The following is a 27,335-nucleotide window of genomic DNA, read 5'->3' as shown; positions in this document are numbered from 1 at the left end:
TAACGCTTCTAATCTGGCGGCGGCGAGCGAAGGAAAAGTGGCAGCGACTATAATACCCTCGTCAAGATTTAAGCTTTTTGCTCTTTAATCACTTGTTTTTTAGGTGTCGCGTCTTAATGAGTCCCCCGGAAACAACATGTTTAGGTCGTGATCACGCATGGATACAAACACCCATGATGCTTTGGGGTAGTAGTAGACCAGTAGAGTTCTAAGTAAAAAGTTCAAGAAAATGGTGAACTTGTTTGTATTTTGACTTTTATCTTCTTTCTTACGATCATTTTGATCATTTTATGGGAAATAATGAAAAATCTAAATCACTTTTAAATCGTCAAAAACAAACGTTAACATTTGTCTCGTAGCATTTGTGACGTCATGCATTACTTGGAATGAATTTTAAAAAACTGCCCTTCAGGGAATACTTTTTTATTTTAAAGAAAATCATAATTTTAACAAAAAACTGTCATTTTGGTAAAAAAACAAACATTTTCTCCTAAAATGTAAAAGAAAATCATAAAAATACAATTAAAAGTAAATTCTTTTCTTTAACATTTTGACATGAATTGTCGATCACAGCATGAATACAAATACCCAGAATGCTTTGGGAGAATAAACAAATAGTTTGACACTGTTAAGGTGAGATTTAAACAATTAAAACAGTTTAAATCTAACATTTTTAAGGCCATGAACATGTTTCCATCGATATCCTGATGAACCACGACTGTCTCTAAAAACTGAACATTCAATTCAAGAAAATTCTTAATTTCAGTTCAATCTCCGTCGGGTCAGATGTTACTAAAGTTACTAAACTTTCCTCTCAGAACCTGTTGGTCATCTCGTCGCCGTGGCAACAAAACACTCGCTGGCGGCGCCGACGCTCGCAGGAATGTGTTTAGATTCACTTGAGCAGCAAACGCCGGCGAAGAAAAGCAAATCTGGGATCAATGCTTTAAAACCTTCTGCCTTTGAGGGAACAAAACAAAGGATTTGAGCTTTTTTATTGTTTGGTGCGAAGATGCTGGTGCACGTCGGCGTGCACGTGTGACTCTGGGGTTCATTTGGGTCAGAACCCAGATTAACCCCCCCCCCCCACGACCCCCTCCCTCCTGCTCGGACTCTTAATCTCGTCGGCCATTTGAATGTTTGAGCAGCAAAACAATTTAATTAGTCGACCCGCGGGCCCGGCTCGGTGACACCGACCCCTTCTCGCCCAGATGTGCATTTATTTCCCTCTTTTTTTTTTCTCCTCCTCCTTTCTCCTCCCGGTGTCAGGCTTTCAGACATTCTTGAACAGTGGGGATGAAAGGGGGATTTCTGGGAAGATTAGGGAACGGGATCCTCTGGGCATTGTCTGAGAATCTTCAGATAAAACGGGAGGATGGAGGGGGCGGAGCCTCTCGTCACGGCCGAGGCCCGGTTTGTTTGTCGTCGTCGTCGCCTTCGTTCGTTTGTCTTCTCTTGGCTGCACTTTTCAATCTGTTTCTCCTCATCAAGCTCAGAAAGTTGCAGCGACTCGTCCAGCAACAGTAGCCATTTATATTTTAGGCAAGAAAGAGGGTGAAGGAGGGAGAAGGGAGGGTCTGGGGGGGTCTGGGGGGGTCGCTGAGAGAACTGTGAGGTGCACAATGGACGCTCATGATAATCTGTTCTTTATTGGAACATCTCGCCGAAGCTTCCATGAGCCGCGGCTCTGGTTAGCAACTCGACGCAAACACTCGTCATTTCGTTTGACTTTTAGAAGAAGTTTGAAGGCTCACGTGGCGACAGGAGTCTGGTTCTGTTGAGGCTTCTGTCTGTTAGAAGCAGTTGCTCCTGATGGCGTTTGCGCTGGCGTGTTAGCATGACGGGTCCATAGAGGGCGCCGGAGCGCCGCGCTCGCTAACGTTTAGATGTTTTTTTAAATCTCTTTATATTTCATTTAAAATTATTATAATTTATCCTTTTTATATTAATAAATATGATACAAATACGTTTGATTTAAGACTATTTTCGACAGATTATTTCAAAGGACAGGAAGTGTATTATATTATAGTTTATTCTTCAGCACTGACTCCAGTAACTTAAAGAAAAATCATAGTTTCTACACTTTTCCTGCAGAGGCGGTTGTTAGGGACCGTCAGGAAAAACTAAATAAAAAAAGTGTAAAATCAAGTAACAAAATCAAGCTAAATATGCTAAGATTGTTATTCTATTGTATTCAATAAAACTTTTATTGGAAAATAATCCAACATAAAAATCGCTTTTTTTCCCACAAAGATGTTTTTTATATTCACTGGAATCTAGTTCAGGAGCTACAAATACTCACAGAAAGAACACAAACAACTAAAATAAAATCTATATTCTTATATATAGAGAATAGTATTGAATGATGCAAATAAATACCAATAAACGTGTTAGTTCCTCCATGATCTCACATACAGTCACTTCTAAATCTTCTAGAACTACAACAATCAGTTTGTAAAGACAAACTCTTAAAGAAGTATTAGTTTTATTATTGTTGTGCCTCTTATTTGCTTCTTTTGTGTTTGAAATATCTTCATATATGAGCTAAAATTAGCATGCTACATGTTCTGAGCTAATGTTAGCATGCTATATGTTCTGAGCTAACATAAGCATGCTATATGATCTGAGCTAACGTAAGCATGCTATATGTTCTGAGCTAACATAAGCATGCTATATGTTCTGAGCTAACGTTAGCATGCTATATGTTCTGAGCTAACGTTAGCATGCTGTATGATCTGAGCTAACGTTAGCATGCTATATGTTCTGAGCTAACGTTAGCATGCTATATGTTCTGAGCTAACGTAAGCATGCTATCTGAGTTAAGTGTATCTGAGCTAAGCTTGACGTGTCAAGAGTCACAGGACGAGGTTAAAATGTTTTTCAAAACAAAACACTTTCAGACATTAATAATCAAAATAACAGTAATTGTTTAAATAGTTTCTTGTTCCTTCCAACACTTGTCTGAGCCGCTGGTGAATCAAATGAAATAAGATCAAGGAATAACCAGTGTCTTGTTAACTAAAGTAAACTAAAGTTAACCTAAAGCCACAGAAAACACTATTTAAAAACCAAATTAGAGCCAAACATCAACATCTTAAAAAAACCCATTAACCAACTGCTGAGAAAGTGAAAATAAAAACTCCTGATAAACTTCTTTTCAGTGTGTGTGAGTGTGTGTAGAATTGCAAAACACTTCTATTGTGACAAAATAACAATTAAACAAATTCCCCAAAACACACAAACCCTCGAGGCAACAGTGAAGACGTCGCGACTCGTATCGACCGACGATGAACCGACAGAATGACAGGATTTTTCTGTAATTCTCTCTCAAAATAACGTCGTCACATCACGAGGAAAACAACCAAAGGATTGTTTTGGTTGTTTTTAAAAAGTGTTTTATTATGATTTGCTCGTAATTGAATTTCAAGCTGTCACTCAATTAACGCAGCTTTTCTCATGTTAACTGATGATCTGCTGCCACGGAGCAGGTTAATGACAGAGGTTTGGTCAGTAATTACACCATTCACTTGCTAACACAGCTGCTCGCCGACACACACACACACACACACACACACACACACACACACACACACACACACTCGCACACACACCCCCTCCCTCATCATTTCCCATTGTAATAAGCACTCCAGGCTACAAATACCAACAGCTGTCACACCCGATACATTTCCATTTAAATCTGCATTTAAACAACAGTTTAGTGTGTGTGTGTGTGTATTGCAGCACTGACAGTTTGTTGTCGACTCTTACAACCGAGAGTCGTACTTTTCAACATGTTGGTGACGAACAGGAATGTCTGGATCAGAAGGTGTTGCTAATGTTGTTAGAGCCGTTACTGCGATTAATTCATTAAGTAAATTCAATGTTCACGTCTGTCACAGGCGTGTAATATGACACCCTTTAAATTTGTTCTAACATCTACCCCAGGGGGGGTCAAGCTGCCCCGACACACACACACACACACACACACACACACACACACACACACAGCTTCTCCTCTGCTAATGGAGGGGGCGGAGCTACTTATGCTAAACACACGGCAGCTGTCCGTCAACACGTCGGGAGGCGGCGAGTGACGGTCGTCGTACAAACCTCTCGCCTCCATTACACATGTAGTGTGTGTGTGTGTGTGTGTGTGTGTGTGACAACAAACACACACACGTTTAATTAATGCACTTGTTAATCACGTGTCATTAACACGGCAGACGTTAGGAAAGTGAGGATATTTTTAATTGTAAATAAACTATGATCAGTAATTCTTTGTCATTTTAAAATATATTGTTTTAGTTAGTTTAGATTTTTCTATACTGTGATTTTTCATTTACTACTTTTTATTGTTGTTATATTGTTGCTATTTACTCTAATGACCTTTAAAGTATTTATTTTATAGAGTATTGTTTTGATTGTTTAAGTTCTTTGTGACCCTGGTCTAGAAAAGCTCTATGTTAATATAAATGACTTACTTACTTAATATTATTTTAACTACTATCAATATTCTTATATAATTATTGTATTATTATAATTATTTTTTTTTTTCAAACTCTGTTTAATCTTTTTTATTTCTGTTCTTCTCTGTGACAACAATATTGATACTTATATTTTTCATAATACTATAATATTCCACTGAATCTATTTTTTTTCTTTTACTTACATTTGGTTGTTTTTTTTTAAATCAAATTTCATTTTTATCATCATTATTTTATTCTTTGTTTCTATTGAGTTTTTATAAAATAAAATAATTACGTTTTTTAAATTTTCAGTGAACATATAAATATTCACAGCATTTATGACTGAGGACGAGAGGATACAGTGAGTCCAGCAGCTTTTAAAGCTGATGTTTGGACATATTTTAGTTTTGAAAACAAATGAAAGTAGTTACGACTTCGTCAAGAGTCAAGTACTGGACAATACTACACATATATACTTGTTACTACACTATCATGATACGTTGTGTTACCAATACACACCCATAGTGTCAACTCAAATTTGGGATAAAAAACAACAATTAAATGAGAAAAGGTTTAAGATACACATCATATTTGTGTAGATGACTATAACACAATTAATGAGTATTTTATGTAGTAAAAACAAGTAAAAGTTAGAAGTTAGAATAACAACATCCTTGAAGATATATATATATTATATATATTAATTAAAATAATATGTGTTGTGTCATCTTGTGTGTGTCGTTCTCTCCCTGTGGTTTGTGTTGAGCTGCAGTAATTAACACAACATCAGGTCCTAATGTTGACGCACAACCATATCAACTGGTCGTCTGAGCCGCTGTGATGCTTCACACTCGTGTGTGTAAACACACCGTCCTGCTAAACCCACCTGGCTTAACCTGAGCTTAGCAGCACAACTGGGTTTATCTGCCGTTTCAACAGCAACTCAATCCTGTTACCGACACTCGTGACGGAGAGAAGTTTCATTTGAGGAGCGAGAAGACTTTTGATTCGAAGAAGGTGTAACTTATCATGAGACCAAACATGGATTGAAGGAAGTCAAACAAGATGATGTCATATTTGTACTGAGGCTCTTGGAATTCTCCTTGAAACCTTTTTTATTTTTCTTTGTTGGTTTTCTATCTATTAACACAAGTAATTATTTTACTTATAACTACTTTGATGAAGTTGTTTCTGAATATAATGATTTTCTTTTAATTATGTTCTTGGCATTAAAACTGGTCATTGGAGGTTATCTATTATAAACCTTATTATCACTGTTATTAGTTATTATTATCACTGTTATTAGTCATTATTATCACTGTTACTAGTTATTCTTATCAATGTTATTAGTCATTATTATCACTGTTATTAGTTATTATTATCATTGTTACTAATTATTATTATCACTGTTATTAGTTATTATTATCACTGTTATTAGTTATTATTATCATTGTTACTAATTATTATTATCACTGTTATTAGTTATTATTATCACTGTTATTAGTTATTATTATCACTGTTATTAGTTATTATTATCATTGTTACTAATTATTATTATCACTGTTATTAGTCATTATTATCATTGTTATTAGTTATTATTATCATTGTTATTAGTTATTATCATTGTTACTAATTATTATTATCACTGTTACTATTTATTATTATCAATGTTACTAATTATTATTATCATTGTTACTAGTTATTATTATCACTGTTATTAGTTATTATTATCATTGTTACTAATTATTATTATCACTGTTACTAGTTATTATGATCAATGTTACTAATTATTATTATCACTGTTATTAGTTATTATTATCACTGTTATTAGTTATTATTATCACTGTTATTAGTTATTATTATCATTGTTACTAGTTATTATTATCACTGTTATTAGTTATTATTATCATTGTTACTAGTTATTATTATCACTGTTGCTAGTTATTATTGTCACTGTTACTAGTTATTATTATCACTGTTATTATTATCACTGTTACTAGTTATTATTATCACTGTTACTAGTTATTATTATCATTGTTACTAATTATTATTATCACTGTTATTAGTTATTATTATCACTGTTATTAGTTATTATTATCACTGTTATTAGTTATTATTATCACTGTTACTAGTTATTATTATCATTGTTACTAATTATTATTATCACTGTTATTAGTCATTATTATCATTATTAGTTATTATTATCACTGTTATTAGTTATTATCATTGTTACTAATTATTATTATCACGGTTACTATTTATTATTATCAATGTTACTAATTATTATTATCATTGTTACTAGTTATTATTATCACTGTTATTAGTTATTATTATCATTGTTACTAATTATTATTATCACTGTTACTAGTTATTATGATCAATGTTACTAATTATTATTATCACTGTTATTAGTTATTATTATCACTGTTATTAGTTATTATTATCATTGTTACTAGTTATTATTATCACTGTTATTAGTTATTATTATCATTGTTACTAGTTATTATTATCACTGTTGCTAGTTATTATTATCACTGTTATTAGTTATTATTATCACTGTTATTAGTTATTATTATCACTGTTACTACTTATTATTATCATTGTTATTAGTTATTATTATCACTGTTATTAGTTATTATTATCACTGTTACTAGTTATTATTATCACTGTTACTAGTTATTATTATCATTGTTACTAATTATTATTATCACTGTTATTAGTTATTATTATCACTGTTATTAGTTATTATTATCACTGTTATTAGTTATTATTATCACTGTTACTAGTTATTATTATCATTGTTACTAATTATTATTATCACTGTTATTAGTTATTATGAATATGATTAGTTATGATCTACTGACTCCTTCAAGAAACATCTTAAGTCACTTTTATGAGCTTTTCCTTGATTTTCTGAGACTCTTGTGTTTTCTTGACCTTTTCAAGTATATATTTATATGTATTTATATATATTTTATTTAGTATTGTTTTGATTGTTTAAGCGCTTCGTGACCCTGGTCTAGAAAAGCTCTCTATAAATATTACTTACTATAGGTTCACTATATAAAGGGAATATAGTATATTTCTACAGGTGAACTGGACAATATGAAAACAATTATCATCTTTAGTTTCAGTTTCTTCATCATAACTCTTCTTGACCCTCACCACACACACACACACACACACACACACACACACACACACACACACACACACACACACACACACTCGAGCGGAGCTGGAATACTAACAAATACATGAAGGTTGGGTTTAAGTAAATCCCACAGATAATGGCCAGTGTGTCAAAGACTAAAGATAGCGGGTGAGGTGGCTCTGCTGTTGGATGAAGGAGGGATTACTCTGGTGTTTTGCATCACTCGCTTCTGCTGGGTGGCCTCACTCGTCAGAAAGAAAGAGAGAGAGAGAGAGAGAGAGACGGAGGGAAAGAGAGGAAGAGAAAAGCATTTAGTGCCGAGCATTGAGAGGCTCTTAATGCCATCAAAGCCAGAGGAACCATTAATTTATTCTGCCTCACACACACGCACGCACACACACACACACACACACACACACACACACACACACACACACACACACACACACACACACACACACACACACACACACACACATTGTGTGTGTGACGATGCCTCTCACTGCAGGTGACACCAGAGTGTGTGTGTGCTTCCTAAATGATTTAGTTTTGGATTGAATTATAGCCTCACACGGAGAGATTTTCTCTCTTCCTGTTGGATTGACGAGGAGGCGCCGATGACTCGGCCATTCATTGTGTGATAAGAACTGATGGAGGTTAATAAGCTACACACCCAGGTCATCGCAGGCTTTTTCTCGCCGCGCTACACCGGAGAATGGAGGGCGACAAACCAGATGAGTGTGAGCGAGATAAAGAGCCTGGACTTACATCTGCTCAACATCTGCACTCCTTTAATAACACATTTTAATTATATGTGGAAGTCAAAGTTAGGAGAGGCTGGTTTTCTCTCGCCGTACATTTACAAGTGTTTGTCAAACACTGAGTCTATATCACATATATATATACAGTATATATAGTATATATAGAAATACTTACTCACTGACTATACATCACAGTCTCATGTTTCTCACTTTTTTCGACACAGAACTTATTTCAACAGATTCCAACAAGCTGAAAACAAACTGTTACAAACATGTGTTTTATTGATAAACCTTGACGACACCTCAGCTCTAGATACCAAACCCACCTCACTTAAGGTGCCATCAAAACTCCCATGATGCCTTTCTACACACGGCTCTATTTAGTGGCGACTGATTGGTCGATACGACGCTGTATTTTAATGATAAAATGTTTGCCATGTCAATTAGGATCGGGGTCTGGTTGGCTGGGCGGCAAAGCATCATGGGAGCTCAGACCCAGAGGGTTGTTGAGAGGGATGGAGAGTTTAATATTTTTTTTTACATATTTATCTAGATTTTCTTTCTTAATTCAACGTGTTTTTGATTCTTTTGACGTCAAAATAAAGTCACCGGACGAGAAGAACGTCGATCGACTCGATGGAACTTTCATCCGATCATGAGACGATCAGTCATGTGATGCCATGTTTCAAATATAAGTAAGTCATTTGTATTTATAGAGCTTTTCCAGACCAGGGTCACAAAGCGCTTAAACAATCAAAACAATACTCAATAAAATATACTTTAAAAGTCAAGATAATACTGAGAACAACACAGGAGTCTCAGAGAATCAAGGAAAAGTCATTAAAAATATAAATCATTGACCAAAGACCCTCCGTTGAGTGGAAACCCTGGAAAGTTCTCGATGAAGACGTGTTTATTATTGTTAGCGTCTCGATGAACTTGTTGATGATTATTTGGCGTCTCTGAGGCGAATCCGTTTGATATGAAACCCTCGCAGTGGAATCTGCGGCGGTTTAAAGACGATCTCACGTCTGTGTGTCGGTGGATCCTCATGAAAGCCGGACCCCCGAAGGTCCAAAGCAAGAAGCTCATCGTCTTCAGAATGGAAAGAAAATCCAAGCAGGGACCCCTTAGCATGAGGTCTCTTCTCCTTTCATAGCCACCCTTGTCCGGGGGCTAATGGGGAGGCGGTGGGCGCCGCTCGCTATCACCCACTCACCTCCAGAATGAAAGAGAGCCCCCCGTGGACGGCAGCTAGCATGAGCCGCTGAAGATCACGCAGTTAATAGGATGATGCCTTTTTGCCTTTTGTCATGAGATTATGAATGGGGATCGCCTCTCCTGCCTCTCCTGCCTCTCCTCGCCTCCTCTCGCCTCCTCTCGCCTCCTTCTCTCCTCTTGTTCGGTCTCGGCCACAGGCGTCCTGGAGGGCCGCGGCGCTGGAGCCGAGACCGGCGTAAACGGCTCTTTGTTCCTCGTCTTGTTTGGTAAAAGAGCCGCTAATGAAATACCTTTTAGGGGGTAACGGCAGGTGAGCGTTCCTGTTCCTTCATCTGCCTCCTCCTGCTATATTAATTACCTGAAGTGTTTCCAAGCCTCTCGTCTCCGTCCGACGCCACAACACCCTGAAGTGTGTGTGTGTGTGTGTGTGTGTGTGTGACGATAATGCGGGTAATGAACACGGGCGACAATAATAAGAACGATAATTGAGAAACGGTGCGTGAAGAGCGTCTGATTTCACCGCCGCCTCCGGCTGAGTGGGAACAGGTTTGGAAATCGTCTTATTTAGCTTCGACTGAAAAGCTTGACGAGCGTCGAGGAGGCGTCGCTGACGAGCGTCGGGTTCACCAGCGACGACGGTTCATGACGTTCACCAGCTCCGAGGGATTCTGGGGTTCGGTCCATAAAAACCTCTCGGTCGACAGATACGTTGCTGAGGGTCAGAGGTCAAACCTCCAGTCGATGAGTAGTTTTGACTGTTTTCATCGGAAGGTCTTGAACATGATGCGGATTCAACTGGTTCTTGAGAGAAAAAGGTTCAGGACGTCGATCACGTGTCAAATTGTATTCTTGAGATTATATGACACTTAAAATCCTTTGATACTCGACACAAATTGACTGTGATGATCTGGTGCTTCTGTATTACCGTGTATTGCAGTGTATTACCGTGTATTACAGTGTATTACAGTGTATTACCGTGTATTGCAGTGTATTACCGTGTATTACAGTGTTCCCTCGTTTATATCCCGTTGTGTTCCAGGAGTAAAACTCTACGAGGAACCAGATACAGTATTTTTTTATTTATTTTGTACCAACACTAAACGCTCTTTAACAAACACTTGTATATGAGGTGAAGTTGTTCTCAAGACTGCAGTGAGTTTGATGTGCAGTAATGATGATGATGATGATGATGATGATGAAGATGAACTAGTTTCATCCATCAACTGACCTACAATTGGTTGAATTCAGTTCAGGATCAGAACTTCCAGATGTCTTTAATCGTCTAAATACTTCCTGTAACATTAGATTCTTATGAACCAATATCTTGACGTTTGTTTGTCATTTTTCTCCGCCAGCGACTGATAATCATGGAGTTCTGTTTCTTTCACTTCCTCAAACGAATCCTCTCGGTGTAGAAACCTTGGCTTCTGTTCTCCTGCCGTGATATTCGTCTGATTCCTCGCGAGACTCTCAGTCCACTTAGATTGTTGTGTTGGTCCGTGTGTGTGCGAGCGAGGAAGTGAGAAATCACTCCCTGCAGAAGCTAACATGCTTCAGAGCGTCGCTCTTTGATCGCAGAGCGTGTCTTCACTTGTGTCTTCACTTGTGTCTTCACTTGTGTCTTCACTTGTGTCTTCACTTGTGTCTTCACTTGTGTCTTCACTTGTGTCTTCACTTGTGTCTTCACTTGTGTCTTCACTTGTGTCTTCACTTGTGTCTTCACTTGTGTCTTCACTTGTGTCTTCACTTGTGACTTCACTTGTGTCTTCACTTGTGTCTTCACTTGTGTCTTCACTTGTGTCTTCACTTGTGTCTTCACTTGTGTCTTCACTTGTGTCTTCACTTGTGACTTCACTTGTGACTTCACTTGTGTCTTCACTTGTGTCTTCACTTGTGTCTTCACTTGTGTCTTCACTTGTGTCTTCACTTGTGTCTTCACTTGTGACTTCACTTGTGTCTTCACTTGTGACTTCACTTGTGTCTTCACTTGTGTCTTCACTTGTGTCTTCACTTGTGTCTTCACTTGTGTCTTCACTTGTGACTTCACTTGTGTCTTCACTTGTGTCTTCACTTGTGTCTTCACTTGTGTCTTCACTTGTGACTTCACTTGTGTCTTCACTTGTGTCTTCACTTGTGTCTTCACTTGTGTCTTCACTTGTGTCTTCACTTGTGACTTCACTTGTGTCTTCACTTGTGTCTTCACTTGTGTCTTCACTTGTGTCTTCACTTGTGTCTTCACTTGTGACTTCACTTGTGTCTTCACTTGTGTCTTCACTTGTGTCTTCACTTGTGTCTTCACTTGTGACTTCACTTGTGTCTTCACTTGTGTCTTCACTTGTGTCTTCACACTTGTGTCTTTCCAGTGACTTCATATGAGTGACAGGTGAGTCTGTTGGCTCCTCCCACACATGTTTGTCCACACGAGACTGGATTTTTTAAATAAATGACAACTTGTGGAACATTTTTTTGCTACAGATCGTACGTCTGTCGGTCGTTCACTTGTAGTCGTTCTTTCCTGGTTTGTACAGAATAGAACAGTTTGATAAACACGACACGACCAAGAGTGTTTACAAGATTGTTGACACTTGTGTGATTGAGTTAGACTCCGCCCCCCCACCCTGTATGAAAAACATTACAACTTTACTTCCTGGATTTTGTATTTCGTCATTATTTACTTACAGGATGTTTTTTACCTGAGTGTCGTCGAAAACAATTTAGTCAGTTTTTCCTTTTATTGTGTCTGAAGACAAACACTCATCATTTTCTGTAGAATTGATCCTTAACCTGGTCAACAATTCATAGATGTTTTTGTAGATTTTAAAGTCTTACTTAAACTGTGTCTCCAGATAACTTTGTTATAATAAGACACTTTAAATAAAATTGAATGGAAGTTCATGATGTGTCTCGATCCACATGTGAGGCTTTAGATGAAGAGACACTTGTTGAGCTGATGTCGTACGACTTCTTTGATACAATGAGTTTTTACATGTTGTATCGATTATTACCGTCTGAACTCTGTCTTATCTGGAAAAACCAGATTTGATCTCAAGTCAAACTTGAACGTGACTCTCGACAGTTAATTTAAAAATATGTTCGAGAAAATGTCGTTTCACGGTTTTTGTCTGTGCTTTTATTTTGTTGTTTTTACGTTTGATCCGTGAAAATAAACATCACTCAGGTCTGTGAGCAGCGAAGGTTAAGGGACCAAACCAGAGTGTGTCGACTGTAGAACCATGATTCCATGAGAATGACTTCAACGAGCTGCAGTAACACAATCGAACTACACAACGCGGTGGTGCAGGTGCTACAGTGAGAAGCCCCAACACTCACTTCCTGTTGTGTGGGTCACAAAGAGAGAATTATTGTGCAGACCCACTTATGATTGTGTAACTGACCCACTTCAATTCCTCGGGCCTCGCACTCGTCCTCAGAACTCTCGCCGTCCTTCGCTGTCCTTTTGTCCGCGGAGAGCAAGCAGTGGTTGACGAATGACACGGATGGAAAAGGCACTCATTGTGTGTGTGGGGAGTTTCTCCTCTTTTTTCTTTTCTCCTTTTCTCACCCTCCAGTGAGGGGGGGTGGAGAGGTGAGTGTGAATCGGTTAATGTGCTCCATTCAGCAGACATTATACTCAGGTTCAATAAAGCAGGAATCTGCTTCATTGTGCCTTTGACGGCTAAAAGGACTGGAGCTCCTGGAGGAGTCGGGCCTCAGGAGCTCCAGTGAGGAGCAGCAGGAAAGAGACTCACATGTGCAGAGACGAGGGTTGAACATGTGAAGAGTGAACTGGATCAGAATAAGATTCGACTTCTCCAGACTCGAACTGTCGCGGTCGTCACACTTTAATTAAACCTCCTGGTCCTCCTGGTCCTCCTGGTCCTCCGCGACCTCTGGACCCCCGTCATGCATATTCACGTCGGCCTCTTAACGAGCTCTTACCTAATCAGAGAAAACAATGTTCCTCCTCCTGTCCTCCCTCTTTATTCCCCCCTTTTCCTTCTCCTTTCAAGGCTCTCTGGCTCTCACGGCTGTGGTTCCTGCTGCTCGACGTTCTCGTCGCAGCGTCCATCTAAGTAAACCTCGGCTCAGAAAGTGACTCGAAGAATCTCCTCCCCTCCGCGGGTCTTCTCCTCCTCCTGCTCCTCCTCCTCCTCTTCTCCCTTTTATTCGTCTGATAGACAAATTGGATTAGCAGCGATTGGATTAAATGCCGGGATAAGAAACGAGACGATCAGAGCGTTTCGTGGTTTTGTTTTCTCTGTGAAGTTCCTGAAGACGTTGAGAATATTCTGTTCCTTCGTCTGATCCTTTTCTTAGAGTATTTTTTAAATACTTCGATTGTATTTAATCACTATTGAAATATTGTTTTCCCACATTCTTGTCTGGTAATACCTCGTTGACAAAACCTTCAAAATCCTGCTGAATCCAGATGGACCTACAGAACATCACCCGACACTTATGTCTGGAATAAACACACTTGTTGTGTAGTAACCAATGAATATGTGTAGTTGTCAATATTGCTGTTATTAAGAATCAACAAAAGAATGTATTCAACGTCTTGTTGCTCTGGAATTGTAAACTTTACTAGACAAAAACACAACATTTTTGATTCAACAAGAATTTACCAGATACTTTTAACATTCTGTTAAATACGACTTAGACCTTGTTTACAAATAAATAACAAACAAACAAACAAATGGCCGTCAATAGATTTAATAACTTCATGTTTTTGAATAGAAATATTTATTTTCTATTCAAAAATTGTTAGTTTTCCAAAAAAGAGAAATAATAAAAGTTAAATACTATTACAAAAATGAGTTTAAAACAACAATATATTTTACTTTAATAATAATAAAATATTCTGATGTGACAAGTGAAACGATAATGTATGTTAAAGATAAACATGTTCAGCTAAAAAGACGCAGTTTCTCACTGAAGTTTCTTCTTGTTTAAAGATTTATAAGATATTTCGACTACAACTACGAATGTACTTGAGATTTTTGAAGTTTTTTGCAGTGAATATATATACATGTGAATTATCTACAATGTGCCATTCACTTTAAAATAAATCCCATGAAATATAAATTAAGATCATTTGCTTAAACAGTTGCTGAAGATGAAGTTAACACACAAAGCAAAACACTATGATTTGTTTTATTTGAATGTTGTGCGTCTTTCTTTATTCAATTATCGTTGTTTATCTGGTTCTGCGCCTCAAACACCCCAGTGATCAACAGAAAGATTAAAAGCTATTCTTTCTCTTCATTTGATTGTCAGTTTAGAGCAAATGTACAATTGTCATAATGGATCCATTTAGGATTCCCCGGGTGCGCCGTAAGTGCAGCCGGATGCACTTTGCAAGAATCAAAAGACACAAATGGAATAAACATGTTTTTATTTTAGGGATGTTTTGTTTCTGACTTGTTGTTTCTCTCATTATGTTTGGAGAAGTTCGGATGTAAGTGATTATGAAGAATTTCTACCAACATTCAAGAAAAAACATTTTTAAATTCCAGCTTGAATTTGAATCTACAAGAGTCTGAACTATAACTATTTAACTCCTGAAGGTCTCGTCTGCGTCTGGACCTCTTGTGGTCCCTCTTTATCATTGTCACTGCGTCTAACTCGGGCCCGGGAGCCAAATATAGCTTTAAATAGTTATTTAACTGTAGTTTAAAGCATCAAACTCAAGGGTCCAAATTCTTTCAACAGTCAAGAAGTTTTAACAAAACACTTATATTCACCAAAACTATCTGGAGTATAATATTGTTTTTTCTCATTTCTTCTTGTCCTTCATCAAATTAAGCTTCACCGTCATTTAAGGTCTAATATTTCATTGAAACATCTTTATACAGCTCAGTTTTGTTTTTAATTAGAGGCCAAATCTTTTTAACCGTTTAAAAGAACATTTTCAGATTGAATCCATGTAATCTGAGAGATTTTACTACTTCTATATACCTCAGTAAATTGATGAAGTGCTGAAAAATGAATGCCTTCTCGTATAATTCTAATAGTTTTTGTTCTTCAAAAAGGAACCAAAACGATAGTGTTTAGCTCTGACGTAGGGTTTCATGCTAACTTTCGACTGTAGCCATGTGCTCGATCAGAGGCCGGACCAGCAGCTCGACCACCTCAGGCCTGGTTCCATTATTCTTATCTGGACTGGAAGGAGCCGCGGCCGAGATGATTATCTTAATCTTATTTGTGTTTTTTCCTTCCTCCTTTTCCCACTCGTTCTCTAAACAAGAGCATTTAGAAGAGATGCTGGTTCACTTGTTATTTAACAAACGTTCGCTGGTTAATTAACCAACGTTCGCTGGTAATTTAACCAATGTTCACTGGTTATTTAACCAACGTTCGCTGGTAATTTAACCAACGTTCGCTGGTTATTTAAGCAACGTTCGCTGGTTATTTAACCAACGTTCGCTGGTTATTTAACCAACGTTCGCTGGTTATTTAACCAACGTTCGCTGGTTATTTAAGCAACGTTCGCTGGTTATTTAAGCAACGTTCGCTGGTTATTTAACCAACGTTCGCTGGTTATTTAACCAACGTTCGCTGGTTATTTAACCAACATTCGCTGGTTATTTAACCAACGTTCGCTGGTTATTTAACCAACGTTCACTGGTTATTTAACCAACGTTCGCTGGTTATTTAAGCAACGTTCGCTGGTTATTTAACCAACGTTCGCTGGTTATTTAACCAACGTTCGCTGGTTATTTAACCAACGTTCGCTGGTTATTTAAGCAACGTTCGCTGGTTATTTAAGCAACGTTCGCTGGTTATTTAACCAACGTTCGCTGGTTATTTAACCAACGTTCGCTGGTTATTTAACCAACATTCGCTGGTTATTTAACCAACGTTCGCTGGTTATTTAACCAACGTTCACTGGTTATTTAACCAACGTTCGCTGGTTATTTTTACCAACGTTCGCTGGTAATTTAACCAACGTTCGCCGGTTATTTAACCAACGTTCGCTGGTTATTTAACCAACGTTCGCTGGTAATTTAACCAACGTTCGCTGGTAATTTAACCAACGTTCGCTGGTAATTTAACCAACGTTCGCTGGTAATTTAACCAACGTTCGCTGGTAATTTAACCAACGTTCGCTGGTAATTTAACCAACGTTCACTGGTAATTTAACCAACGTTCACTGGTAATTTAACCAACGTTCGCTGGTAATTTAACCAACGTTCGCTGGTTATTTAACCAACGTTCGCTGGTTATTTAACCAACGTTCGCTGGTTATTTAACCAACGTTCGCTGGTTATTTAACCAACGTTCGCTGGTTATTTAACCAACGTTCGCTGGTTATTTAACCAACGTTCGCTGGTTATTTAACCAACGTTCGCTGGTTATTTAAGCAACGTTCGCTGGTTATTTAACCAACGTTTGCTGGTTATTTAACCAACGTTCGCTGGTTATTTAAGCAACGTTCGCTGGTAATTTAACCAACGTTCGCTGGTAATTTAACCAACGTTCGCTGGTTATTTAACCAACGTTCGCTGGTAATTTAACCAACGTTCGCTGGTTATTTAACCAACGTTCGCTGGTTATTTAACCAACGTTCGCTGGTAATTTAACCAACGTTCGCTGGTTATTTAACCAACGTTCGCTGGTTATTTAACCAACGTTCGCTGGTTATTTAACCAACGTTCGCTGGTTATTTAACCAACGTTCGCTGGTAATTTAACCAACGTTCGCTGGTAATTTAACCAACGTTCGCTGGTTATTTAACCAATGTTCGCTGGTTATTTAACCAACGTTTGCTGGTTATTTAACCAATGTTCGCTGGTTATTTAACCAACGTTCGCTGGTTATTTAACCAACGTTCGCTGGTTATTTAACCAACGTTCGCTGGTTATTTAACCAACGTTCGCTGGTTATTTAACCAACGTTTGCTGGTTATTTAACCAACGTTCGCTGGTTATTTAACCAACGTTCGCTGGTTATTTAACCAACGTTCGCTGGTTATTTAACCAACGTTCGCTGGTTATTTAACCAACGTTCGCTGGTTATTTAACCAACGTTCGCTGGTTATTTAACCAACGTTCGCTGGTTATTTAACCAACGTTCGCTGGTTATTTAACCAACGTTCGCTGGTTATTTAACCAACGTTCGCTGGTTATTTAACCAACGTTCGCTGGTAATTTAACCAACGTTCGCTGGTTATTTAACCAACGTTTGCTGGTTATTTAACCAACGTTCGCTGGTTATTTAACCAACGTTCACTGGTTATTTAACCAACGTTCGCTGGTTATTTAACCAACCTTCACTAGTGATTGTCTTCACTCTCACTATTGTCAGTGTGTTCGACTCAGTAAAACAAGGCGACACTCGATCAGATACCAGTCTTGTTAGGATGTGTGTATCACTTGTATCTCGTGTGTGTGTGTGTCGCCGGCGCTGATGTTATCTCGTGTGTTTCCTCGCCGTCGCTGCCAGGTTGTTCGTCGCGACACAACATAACGACGCTGGCGCGACGAACACAGTGTCTCGCTCGTTCTCAACTAATCCTTTGATGTGCTGATCAAACATGGCGGCGGCGCCAGATCCATTCAGTCGGACGGCGTCGATTCCTGCTCGTGTTCGGCGCTGAGAAGCTTGTAATGCAAACAACCAGACCCGGGAACGCCGGCGCCGCCAGATGCTTTGATCCAAGATGGCCTCGCGAGAGCCAGCGCCGCTGCACAGCTTCAGTGCTGGAGGAAACACAGACGGCGGCTCCTGCCAGAGACATTCACACCATTTGTTTCTCCACAAAACAAAACGTGTTCTCGGCTCTCGTCTCCACGAGCGAATGTCGCGCCGCGATGACGAAACGGTGACGGTTCTGATGACATCGTTCTGGTCTCGTACGAGAAAACGTTAATAGCTCTTAGATGCTAGAGTGTAGAAGCGTCAAATACAAGCATATAAATAAAGTTTTGCGATGAGTTAGTCATTTTTTTATAAACGTACGTCGAATGACATTGTTTGGTTAAAACAGATATAATTGAGAAGAATCACAGAACAAACAGATGTGTTCAGATATAAATCCTCCTTCAGGGTCACGTGGAGGTCAAAGTTGAAGTGTGGTCAAGGAAAGGGCGAAGGATGCTGAGCAGCTCCTCCATCTCTCCCTCAACCTTCCTTCTACCTTTCTCTGACCTCTCTCTCCCCCTCTCCCTCTCTCTCTCTCCCTCTCTCTCCCCCCCTCCTCACGACTGGTCCATGAGACGCGGCCTCTGATTGGCCGGTGGGTGCCGGCGGTCTGGCGGCGGGGGATATAGCTCTATAATCCCCCTCGTCTTCCAGCCCGGCTCGCCACAATGTCACAGGAGCTTAATATTTGCCATTATTATTTGCTTGTTTTATTTGACTGGGAGGCAACACAATGACCTGTCAGCGCCGGCTTTATCCTCCCTGCGAGTGTCGTCCGTTTCAAAGTTGACTACAGTAATCCAGCAGCCCCTGGATCCACTAAATCCTGAGGCTTTCTTTCATTTCTTCTTATTTTCGCGCTCCAGCGCTAAATGAATGACATACATCTGCTGGTTCAGTATCACAAATGTCCACACGCTCGCCGGCGTCCACACACACGTCCACACACACGTCCACACACACGTCCACACACACGTCCACACACGTCCACACACACACACACACACACACGTCCACACACACGTCCACACACACACACACACACGTCCACACACACGTCCACACACACGTCCACACACACACACACACACACACACGTCCACACACACGTCCACACACACACACACACACACACGTCCACACACACACACACACACACACACGTCCACACACACGTCCACACACACACACACACACACACGTCCACACACACGTCCACACACACACACACACGTCCACACACACACACACGTCCACACACACGTCCACACACACACACACGTCCACACACACACACACACGTCCACACACACACACACACACGTCCACACACACACACACACGTCCACACACACACACACACACGTCCACACACACGTCCACACACACACACGTCCACACACACATCCACACACACGTCCACACACACGCACACGTCCACACACACGCACACGTCCACACACACACACACGTCCACACACACACGCACACGTCCACACACACGTCCACACACACACGTCCACACACACACGCACACGTCCACACACACGTCCACACACACACACACACGTCCACACACACATCCACACACACGTCCACACACACGCACACGTCCACACACACGCACACGTCCACACACACACACACACACGCACACGTCCACACACACGTCCACACACACACACACGTCCACACACACACGCACACGTCCACACACACGTCCACACACACACACACACACGTCCACACACACACACACACGTCCACACACACACGCACACGTCCACACACACACACACACATCCACACACACGCACACGTCCACACACACACACACGTCCATGCGCTCGCCTTTTGTCTGCATCGACGGCGCTCGGGAACAAAATCACTTCCTTCCTTTATCGCTTCGATACATGGTGTGTTTACGCATCGTTTTCAGTCCAGAGTCACAGAACGAAGGAACTCTTGAGGCCAAACTTTTCTGGTCGTCCTGTCACGAGAATGTTGTGTCATGAGGTCATGAGGTCATGATGTCAGGAGAAACAAATGTTGTGTCATGATGTCATGATGTCATGATGTCATGAGGTCAGGAGGTCATGATGTCATGATGTCATGAGGTCATGAGGTCATGAGAAACAAATGTTGTGTCATGATGTCATGATGTCATGATGTCATGAGAAACAAATGTTGTGTCATGATGTCATGAGGTCATGATGTCATGAGGTCATGAGAAACAAATGTTGTGTCATGACGTCATGCGGTCGTGACGTCGTGATGTCATAAGGTCGTGATGTCATGAGGTCATGATGTCAGGATGTCATGATGTCATGATAAACAAATCTTGTGTCATGAGGTCATGATGTCATGAGAAACAAATGTTGTGTCATGACGTCATGCGGTCGTGACGTCGTGATGTCATAAGGTCATGAGGTCATGATGTCAGGATGTCATGAGAAACAAATCGTGTGTCATGAGGTCATGAGTTCATGAGAAAAAAATGTTGTGAGCTGAGAAAGTTTTTGTCACGTCCATCAATCATTGATTTACTTCCTTGAAATATACAATAAACTATATTTAATGTTCAAATGAACTTCAATAAAAGTAAGTTGTTCTTTGGAACTGATGCATGAAGCTGAACCATCAACCAGGGTCGTCTTGCTCATGAGCACCAGGAACAAACACGTCACACTTTATTACATTCATTCATTTGTGTCGAGCTTTAAACCTTCTCTCATCCGACGACCTCCGTTCTCATCGTTTCTCACGACGCTCGTCCGACGCTCGTCTGACGCGACTTCTTCGTTGGTGCCGTGAAGCTGCGTCTCTGCGGCGACATCTACTGACCAGAGACGTCGTTACATCGTAGACGGTTTCACGTGTCGTCCATGTTTTCTTCTGTAAAGACGTGATGAAGGATCGACGGGTGTTTGTGTCGCTCGACTGTCAAGATGCTCCGCGTTGATCCGTCGTGTTTGCGAACGTGAAGCTTGTTTACACGGAACATAAGATGTTTACGGACGTTTGATCCGATATTGACGTGTTATTGATGGTGTTGTGATCACATGTTCATACGTTTCTCCTCAGGCAACAACAAGGAGGAGGAGGAGGCCATGATGCAGGAGTGGTTCATGCTGGTGAACAAGAAGAACGCGCTCATCAGACGCCAGAACCAGCTGTCGCTGCTGTACGTGCATCTTTCTTTACAGTACTTTACAATACTTTACAATACTTTATGATACTTTATAATACTTTATAATGCTTTACAATACTTTAGAATACTTTACAATACTTTACAATACATTATAATGCTTAAGAATACTTTACAATACTTTACAATACTTTATAATACTTGATAATGCTTTATAATGCTTTATAATACTTTACAATACTTTACAATACTTTATGATAATCTATAATACTGTATAATACTTTATAATGCTTTATAATACTTTACAATACTTTATAATGCTTTATAGTACTTTATAATGCTTAAGAATACTTTATAATACTTAACAATACTTATAATACTTATAATACTTGTAATACTTTACAATACTTATAATACTTATAATACTTTACAATACTTAATACTTATAATACTTATAATAGTAACCATTTCAAACACCAACGACTCTCAAAATGATTGTTTCTTTTTGTTTCTTTTCACCATTATTCATGATGAAGATGATGATGATGATGAAGATGATGATGATGATGAAGATGATGATGATGAAGATGATGATGATGATGAAGATGATGATGATGAAGATGATGATGATGATGAAAACAACAACGAAACGAAAAAAATATGTAGATTCTTGATAAGAAAGAAAACACTTTTTCTGTGTGTGTAGAAATACTTGAAGAACACACAAGAAAACACGATGATACTAATTAAAAACCTAAATGAAATGATACTCATTAGAAAAGGAATAAACAAATTGACAGAAGCGGGTCCAAAACAGGTGGAACGGACATGAATCTCTGTCAGGTGTCGTGTGTTGAAGTCCTAATGAAATCACGGCTGAGCCTCTAAGAGGCCAATTGACAGAAGAGCTGATTATTTCTTTGTGCCGCGACGTCTGTGAAGAACGAATCTATTAGTGAGAGAATTAGCTTTTTTTTATATGTGCTTGAAAGATGAAGAATTGAATCTGCTCGACACACGAGCGTCGCACACTGACCACACACTGGTGTGTGTCGTTCACACGCGTGTGCGCCCGAGGCTGTGTATCACTAATGCGCAGTAGATTAATGCTGGAGCCGCGGAGGGTTGGCCGACTGACGAATCAATGTTTATTGCAGGTTTCTTTAAGTGCTTAATGATTAGTCATTAACATATTGATGAACTTTGTGTGTTTGTTTGGCTGCAGGGAGAAAGAACACGATCTGGAGCGACGCTTCGAACTGCTGAACAGAGAACTCAGAGCCATGCTGGCCATAGAAGGTACAACACACACACATGGACACACACACCTGCAGACACACACACCTGCAGACACACACACACACACCTACACACACACATGGACACACACACACACGCACACACACACACATGTACACACACACCTGCAGACACACACACACACACACCTACACACACACACGGACACGCACACACACACACATGTACACACACACCTGCAGACACACACACACACAATCACACACAAGCACGCACGCACACACACACACGCACACACACACACACACACGCACACACACACACATGTACACACACACCTGCAGACACACACACACACACACCTACACACACACACGGACACGCACACACACACACATGTACACACACACCTGCAGACACACACACATGGACACACACACACACAATCACACACACACACACGCACACACGCACACGCACGTTTCGTTTGTTCCAGAAGTTTCGTACGTTGAGATGTTTCTTCTTCTGAACATGTGTCACTTTAAGATCATTTAAATGTTTCACCTCATGAAATTATTATTATTATGAAAGTCCTTTAAAAGCTATTGTTCTTTATTTATGCACAAATAACATAACCAGTAAAATAATAAATTAATATAACCAATAATAAATAAACATAACCAATAATAAAATAACATAACCAATAAAAAAAGAAGGTTTTTTGATATATTTTATATTTATACAGAAGTTGAATCAAGTAATTTATTTGTAATAACATTGAAATGATTTGAGTTTTAATTACTTACTGACTTAGCATAGCATCAATTTAGCGCAAATTCTAATTATAAATGCAGGTCAAATGCTAATAATAATAGCATTAAATTAGTGTAAATGCTAATAATAGTAGCAATAAATTGGTGTAAATGCTAATAATAATAGCATTAAATTAGTGTAAATGCTAATAATAATAGCAATACATTAGTGTAAATGCTTATAATAATAGCAATAAATTAGTGTAAATGCTATTAATAATAGCAATAAACGAGTGTAAATGCTAATAATTATTGCAGTTCAAAAGCTCAAATGCTAATAATTATAGCCTTAAATCAGTGTAAACGATTATAATAATAGCAATAAATTAGTGTAAATGCTAATAATTATTGCCGTTCAAAAGCTCAAATGCTAATAATAATAGAATTAAATTAGTGTAAATGCTAATAATAGCATTTGATAAGCTTCTCTCCATGGATGCCAAAAAAGAATATTTAAGTTAGCACAAATGCCAATATTATAATAGCATTTCCTGAGCTCAAATACTAATATTATGGTAGCATTTCCTAAGATCAAATGCTAATATTATGGTAGCATTTTCTAAGCTCAAATGCTATATCGTATGTGTATTTCGAGTCCGGGAACCTTCTTTCGTTTCCATCTATTTTTATTTGTTCAGGCTTTTCCATGATTCTCTGAGACTCCTTGATCTTTTAAGTATATATTTTATTGAGTATTGTTTTGATTGTTTAAGCGCTTTGTGACAAAAGCTCTCTATAAATATTACTTACTTACTTACTCACTTACTATCCAATCTAATCTTCACTCAAGTCTCCATGGAAACGACTTTGAGCGACTTAAATATAATATTTAAGAAAACAAACCATGAGGATTGAAAATAGAAACATTAATAATGACTTTCATTGTGTTTGTTCATTTAGCTCAAATGTTAGCTTCAATGCTAACTATATTAGTGTGTAATTAACTGCGGCAGACAGTAGCATCTGCGCTAACTAATGCTTACTATATTAGTGTGTAATAAATTGTGCGACACACGTTAGCGTCTGAGCTAAATATGCTAATATTATTAGCTTTAAGTGCTTTTCTCTTCCCTGAAGATCCAAAACGAGTTCACGCACTGAATGAATGTTCAAGAAAACAAACGAGGAATAATAGAAAAAGACTCTGGTTGTGTTGAAATTGTGTTTGTGGTGATTTAAATTCTTGTGATGAGGATTAAGATTAGCGCTGGTGAGGGATTGGACTGATACTTGATCAATGCTATCTGTTTCCGCGGCTCAAGCGGACCGGCGTATGATTTGAAACGTAGCCGCGCTGAAAGAAACATGTGTGAGTGAAGGTGTGCGAACGAGTCACACAAGAACCTTTGTGTCGCCGAGACGTCGTCGCAGGAACTTTAATCCCCTTCGACGGCGTCTCTTCGGCAAAATTAACCTCTTGCCAATCAATGCTAATTGATTTTGCCATTCGACATTGACCCCCCCTCACCCCCCCCCTCTTCACACACCTTCTGACAGCCATTGTGATTCCACTGCACCTGATAAGCTCTACCTGCTCCATCAGAGATCAATTGTAATTAGCAAGACGGGAAGAAGGTGTTGAGTCGAGGGTGGAGGACGACACTGTCGCCTCCTTCCTCTTTAGCTGCTCTTTTACCTGTGTAGTTGTTGTTTATAGTGTTTTACTTGTGTCTAGTTGTTGTATATAGTGTTTTATTTGTGTCTAGTTGTTGTTTATAGTGTTTTACTTGTGTCTAGTTGTTGTATATAGTGTTTTATTTGTGTCTAGTTGTTGTTTATAGTGTTTTATTTGTGTCTAATTGTTGTTTATAGTGTTTTACTTGTGTCTAGTTGTTGTTTATAGTGTTTTACTTATGTCTAGTTGTTGTTTATAGTGTTTTTCTTGTGTCTAGTTGTTGTTTATAGTGTTTTACTTGTGTCTAGGTGTTGTTTATAGTGTTTTACTTATGTCTAGTTGTTGTATATAGTGTTTTACTTGTGTCTAGTTGTTGTTTATAGTGTTTTACTTGTGTCTAGTTGTTGTTTATAGTGTTTTATTTGTGTCTAGTTGTTGTATATAGTGTTTTACTTGTGTCTAGTTGTTGTTTATAGTGTTTTACTTGTGTCTAGTTGTTGTATATAGTGTTTTATTTGTGTCTAGTTGTTGTTTATAGTGTTTTACTTGTGTCTAGTTGTTGTATATAGTGTTTTATTTGTGTCTAGTTGTTGTTTATAGTGTTTTACTTGTGTCTAGTTGTTGTTTATAGTGTTTTACTTGTGTCTAGTTGTTGTTTATAGTGTTTTACTTGTGTCTAGTTGTTGTTTATAGTGTTTTACTTGTGTCTAATTGTTGTTTATAGTGTTTTACTTGTGTCTAGTTGTTGTTTATAGTGTTTTATTTGTGTCTAGTTGTTGTATATAGTGTTTTATTTGTGTCTAGTTGTTGTTTATAGTGTTTTACTTGTGTCTAGTTGTTGTTTATAGTGTTTTATTTGTGTCTAGTTGTTGTTTATAGTGTTTTATTTGTGTCTAGTTGTTGTTTATAGTGTTTTACTTGTGTATAGTTGTTGTTTATAGTGTTTTATTTGTGTCTACTTGTTGTTTATAGTGTTTTACTTGTGTCTAGTTGTTGTTTATAGTGTTTTATTTGTGTCTAGTTGTTGTTTATAGTGTTTTACTTGTGTCTAGTTGTTGTTTATAGTGTTTTACTTGTGTCTAGGTGTTGTTTATAGTGTTTTACTTATGTCTAGTTGTTGTATATAGTGTTTTACTTGTGTCTAGTTGTTGTTTATAGTGTTTTATTTGTGTCTAGTTGTTGTTTATAGTGTTTTACTTGTGTCTAGTTGTTGTATATAGTGTTTTACTTGTGTCTAGTTGTTGTTTATAGTGTTTTACTTGTGTCTAGTTGTTGTATATAGTGTTTTACTTGTGTCTAGTTGTTGTTTATAGTGTTTTACTTGTGTCTAGTTGTTGTTTATAGTGTTTTACTTGTGTCTAGTTGTTGTATATAGTGTTTTACTTGTGTCTAGTTGTTGTATATAGTGTTTTATTTGTGTCTAGTTGTTGTTTATAGTGTTTTACTTGTGTCTAGTTGTTGTATATAGTGTTTTACTTGTGTCTAGTTGTTGTTTATAGTGTTTTACTTGTGTCTAGTTGTTGTATATAGTGTTTTACTTGTGTCTAGTTGTTGTTTATAGTGTTTTATTTGTGTCTAGTTGTTGTTTATAGTGTTTTACTTGTGTCTAGTTGTTGTATATAGTGTTTTACTTGTGTCTAGTTGTTGTTTATAGTGTTTTATTTGTGTCTAGTTGTTGTTTATAGTGTTTTATTTGTGTGTGTTTGTTGAGCTCACAGTTATATGTTGAGCACCTGAGAATATGTTTTGCACGTAAGTGACAGTTTAATGTCATTTTTACTCCAGCAGAAAATAAACAAAAATCTCTTTTACGTTCAATAAATCTCACTCTGTGCACGACTGCTGTACGAGTATCGACTTCATCTTTTCTTTTTACAATCGGTTCATTGGTGCCAGTGAACCGACCAATCACAGAGGCCGGAGAAAGCTCGAAACCAAACAGTCAATAAGAGATGGGCTTTCTCCGGCCTCTGTGATTGGTCGGTTCACTGGCACCAATGAAGCGATTGTAAAAAGAAAAGATGAAGTCGATACTCGTACAGCAGTCGTGCACAGAGTCCGATTTATTGAACGTTAAACACAGAAAATCACACTTGAAACGACAGAATGACAAACGTGTTCAGATGCACAAGTTAGCAGTTAGCATGTCGTAAGCTAGCAGTTAGCATGTCGTAAGCTAGTGATGGCGATGCTAACGTGTTGTATTTACATTTATTTAGTTTGTTTTTCTTATGGAATACAATTATTAACATTTG

General features: G+C 38.5%; 1 protein-coding gene across 4 annotated transcripts in view; it reads left to right on the top strand.

Moving 5' to 3' along the window:
* ehbp1 (EH domain binding protein 1) overlaps positions 1-27,335 on the top strand; it is a 199,868-nt gene that overhangs the window by 158,274 nt on the left and 14,259 nt on the right. For all 4 annotated transcript variants that reach the window (XM_087802015.1, XM_087802014.1, XM_087802016.1 and 1 more), the window contains 2 exons: positions 21,330-21,429; positions 22,619-22,692. In XM_087802015.1, coding sequence (XP_087658141.1) covers positions 21,330-21,429; positions 22,619-22,692 — 174 coding nt within the window. The remainder of the gene's footprint in view (positions 1-21,329; positions 21,430-22,618; positions 22,693-27,335) is intronic.

The sequence above is a fragment of the Callionymus lyra genome, chromosome 11 (assembly GCF_982586985.1).
Source record: "Callionymus lyra chromosome 11, fCalLyr1.hap1.1, whole genome shotgun sequence".
Lineage (NCBI taxonomy): Eukaryota > Metazoa > Chordata > Actinopteri > Syngnathiformes > Callionymidae > Callionymus > Callionymus lyra.
The sequence above is the reverse complement of the archived record's forward strand: the minus strand, read 5'-3'. Positions and strand labels throughout refer to the sequence as shown.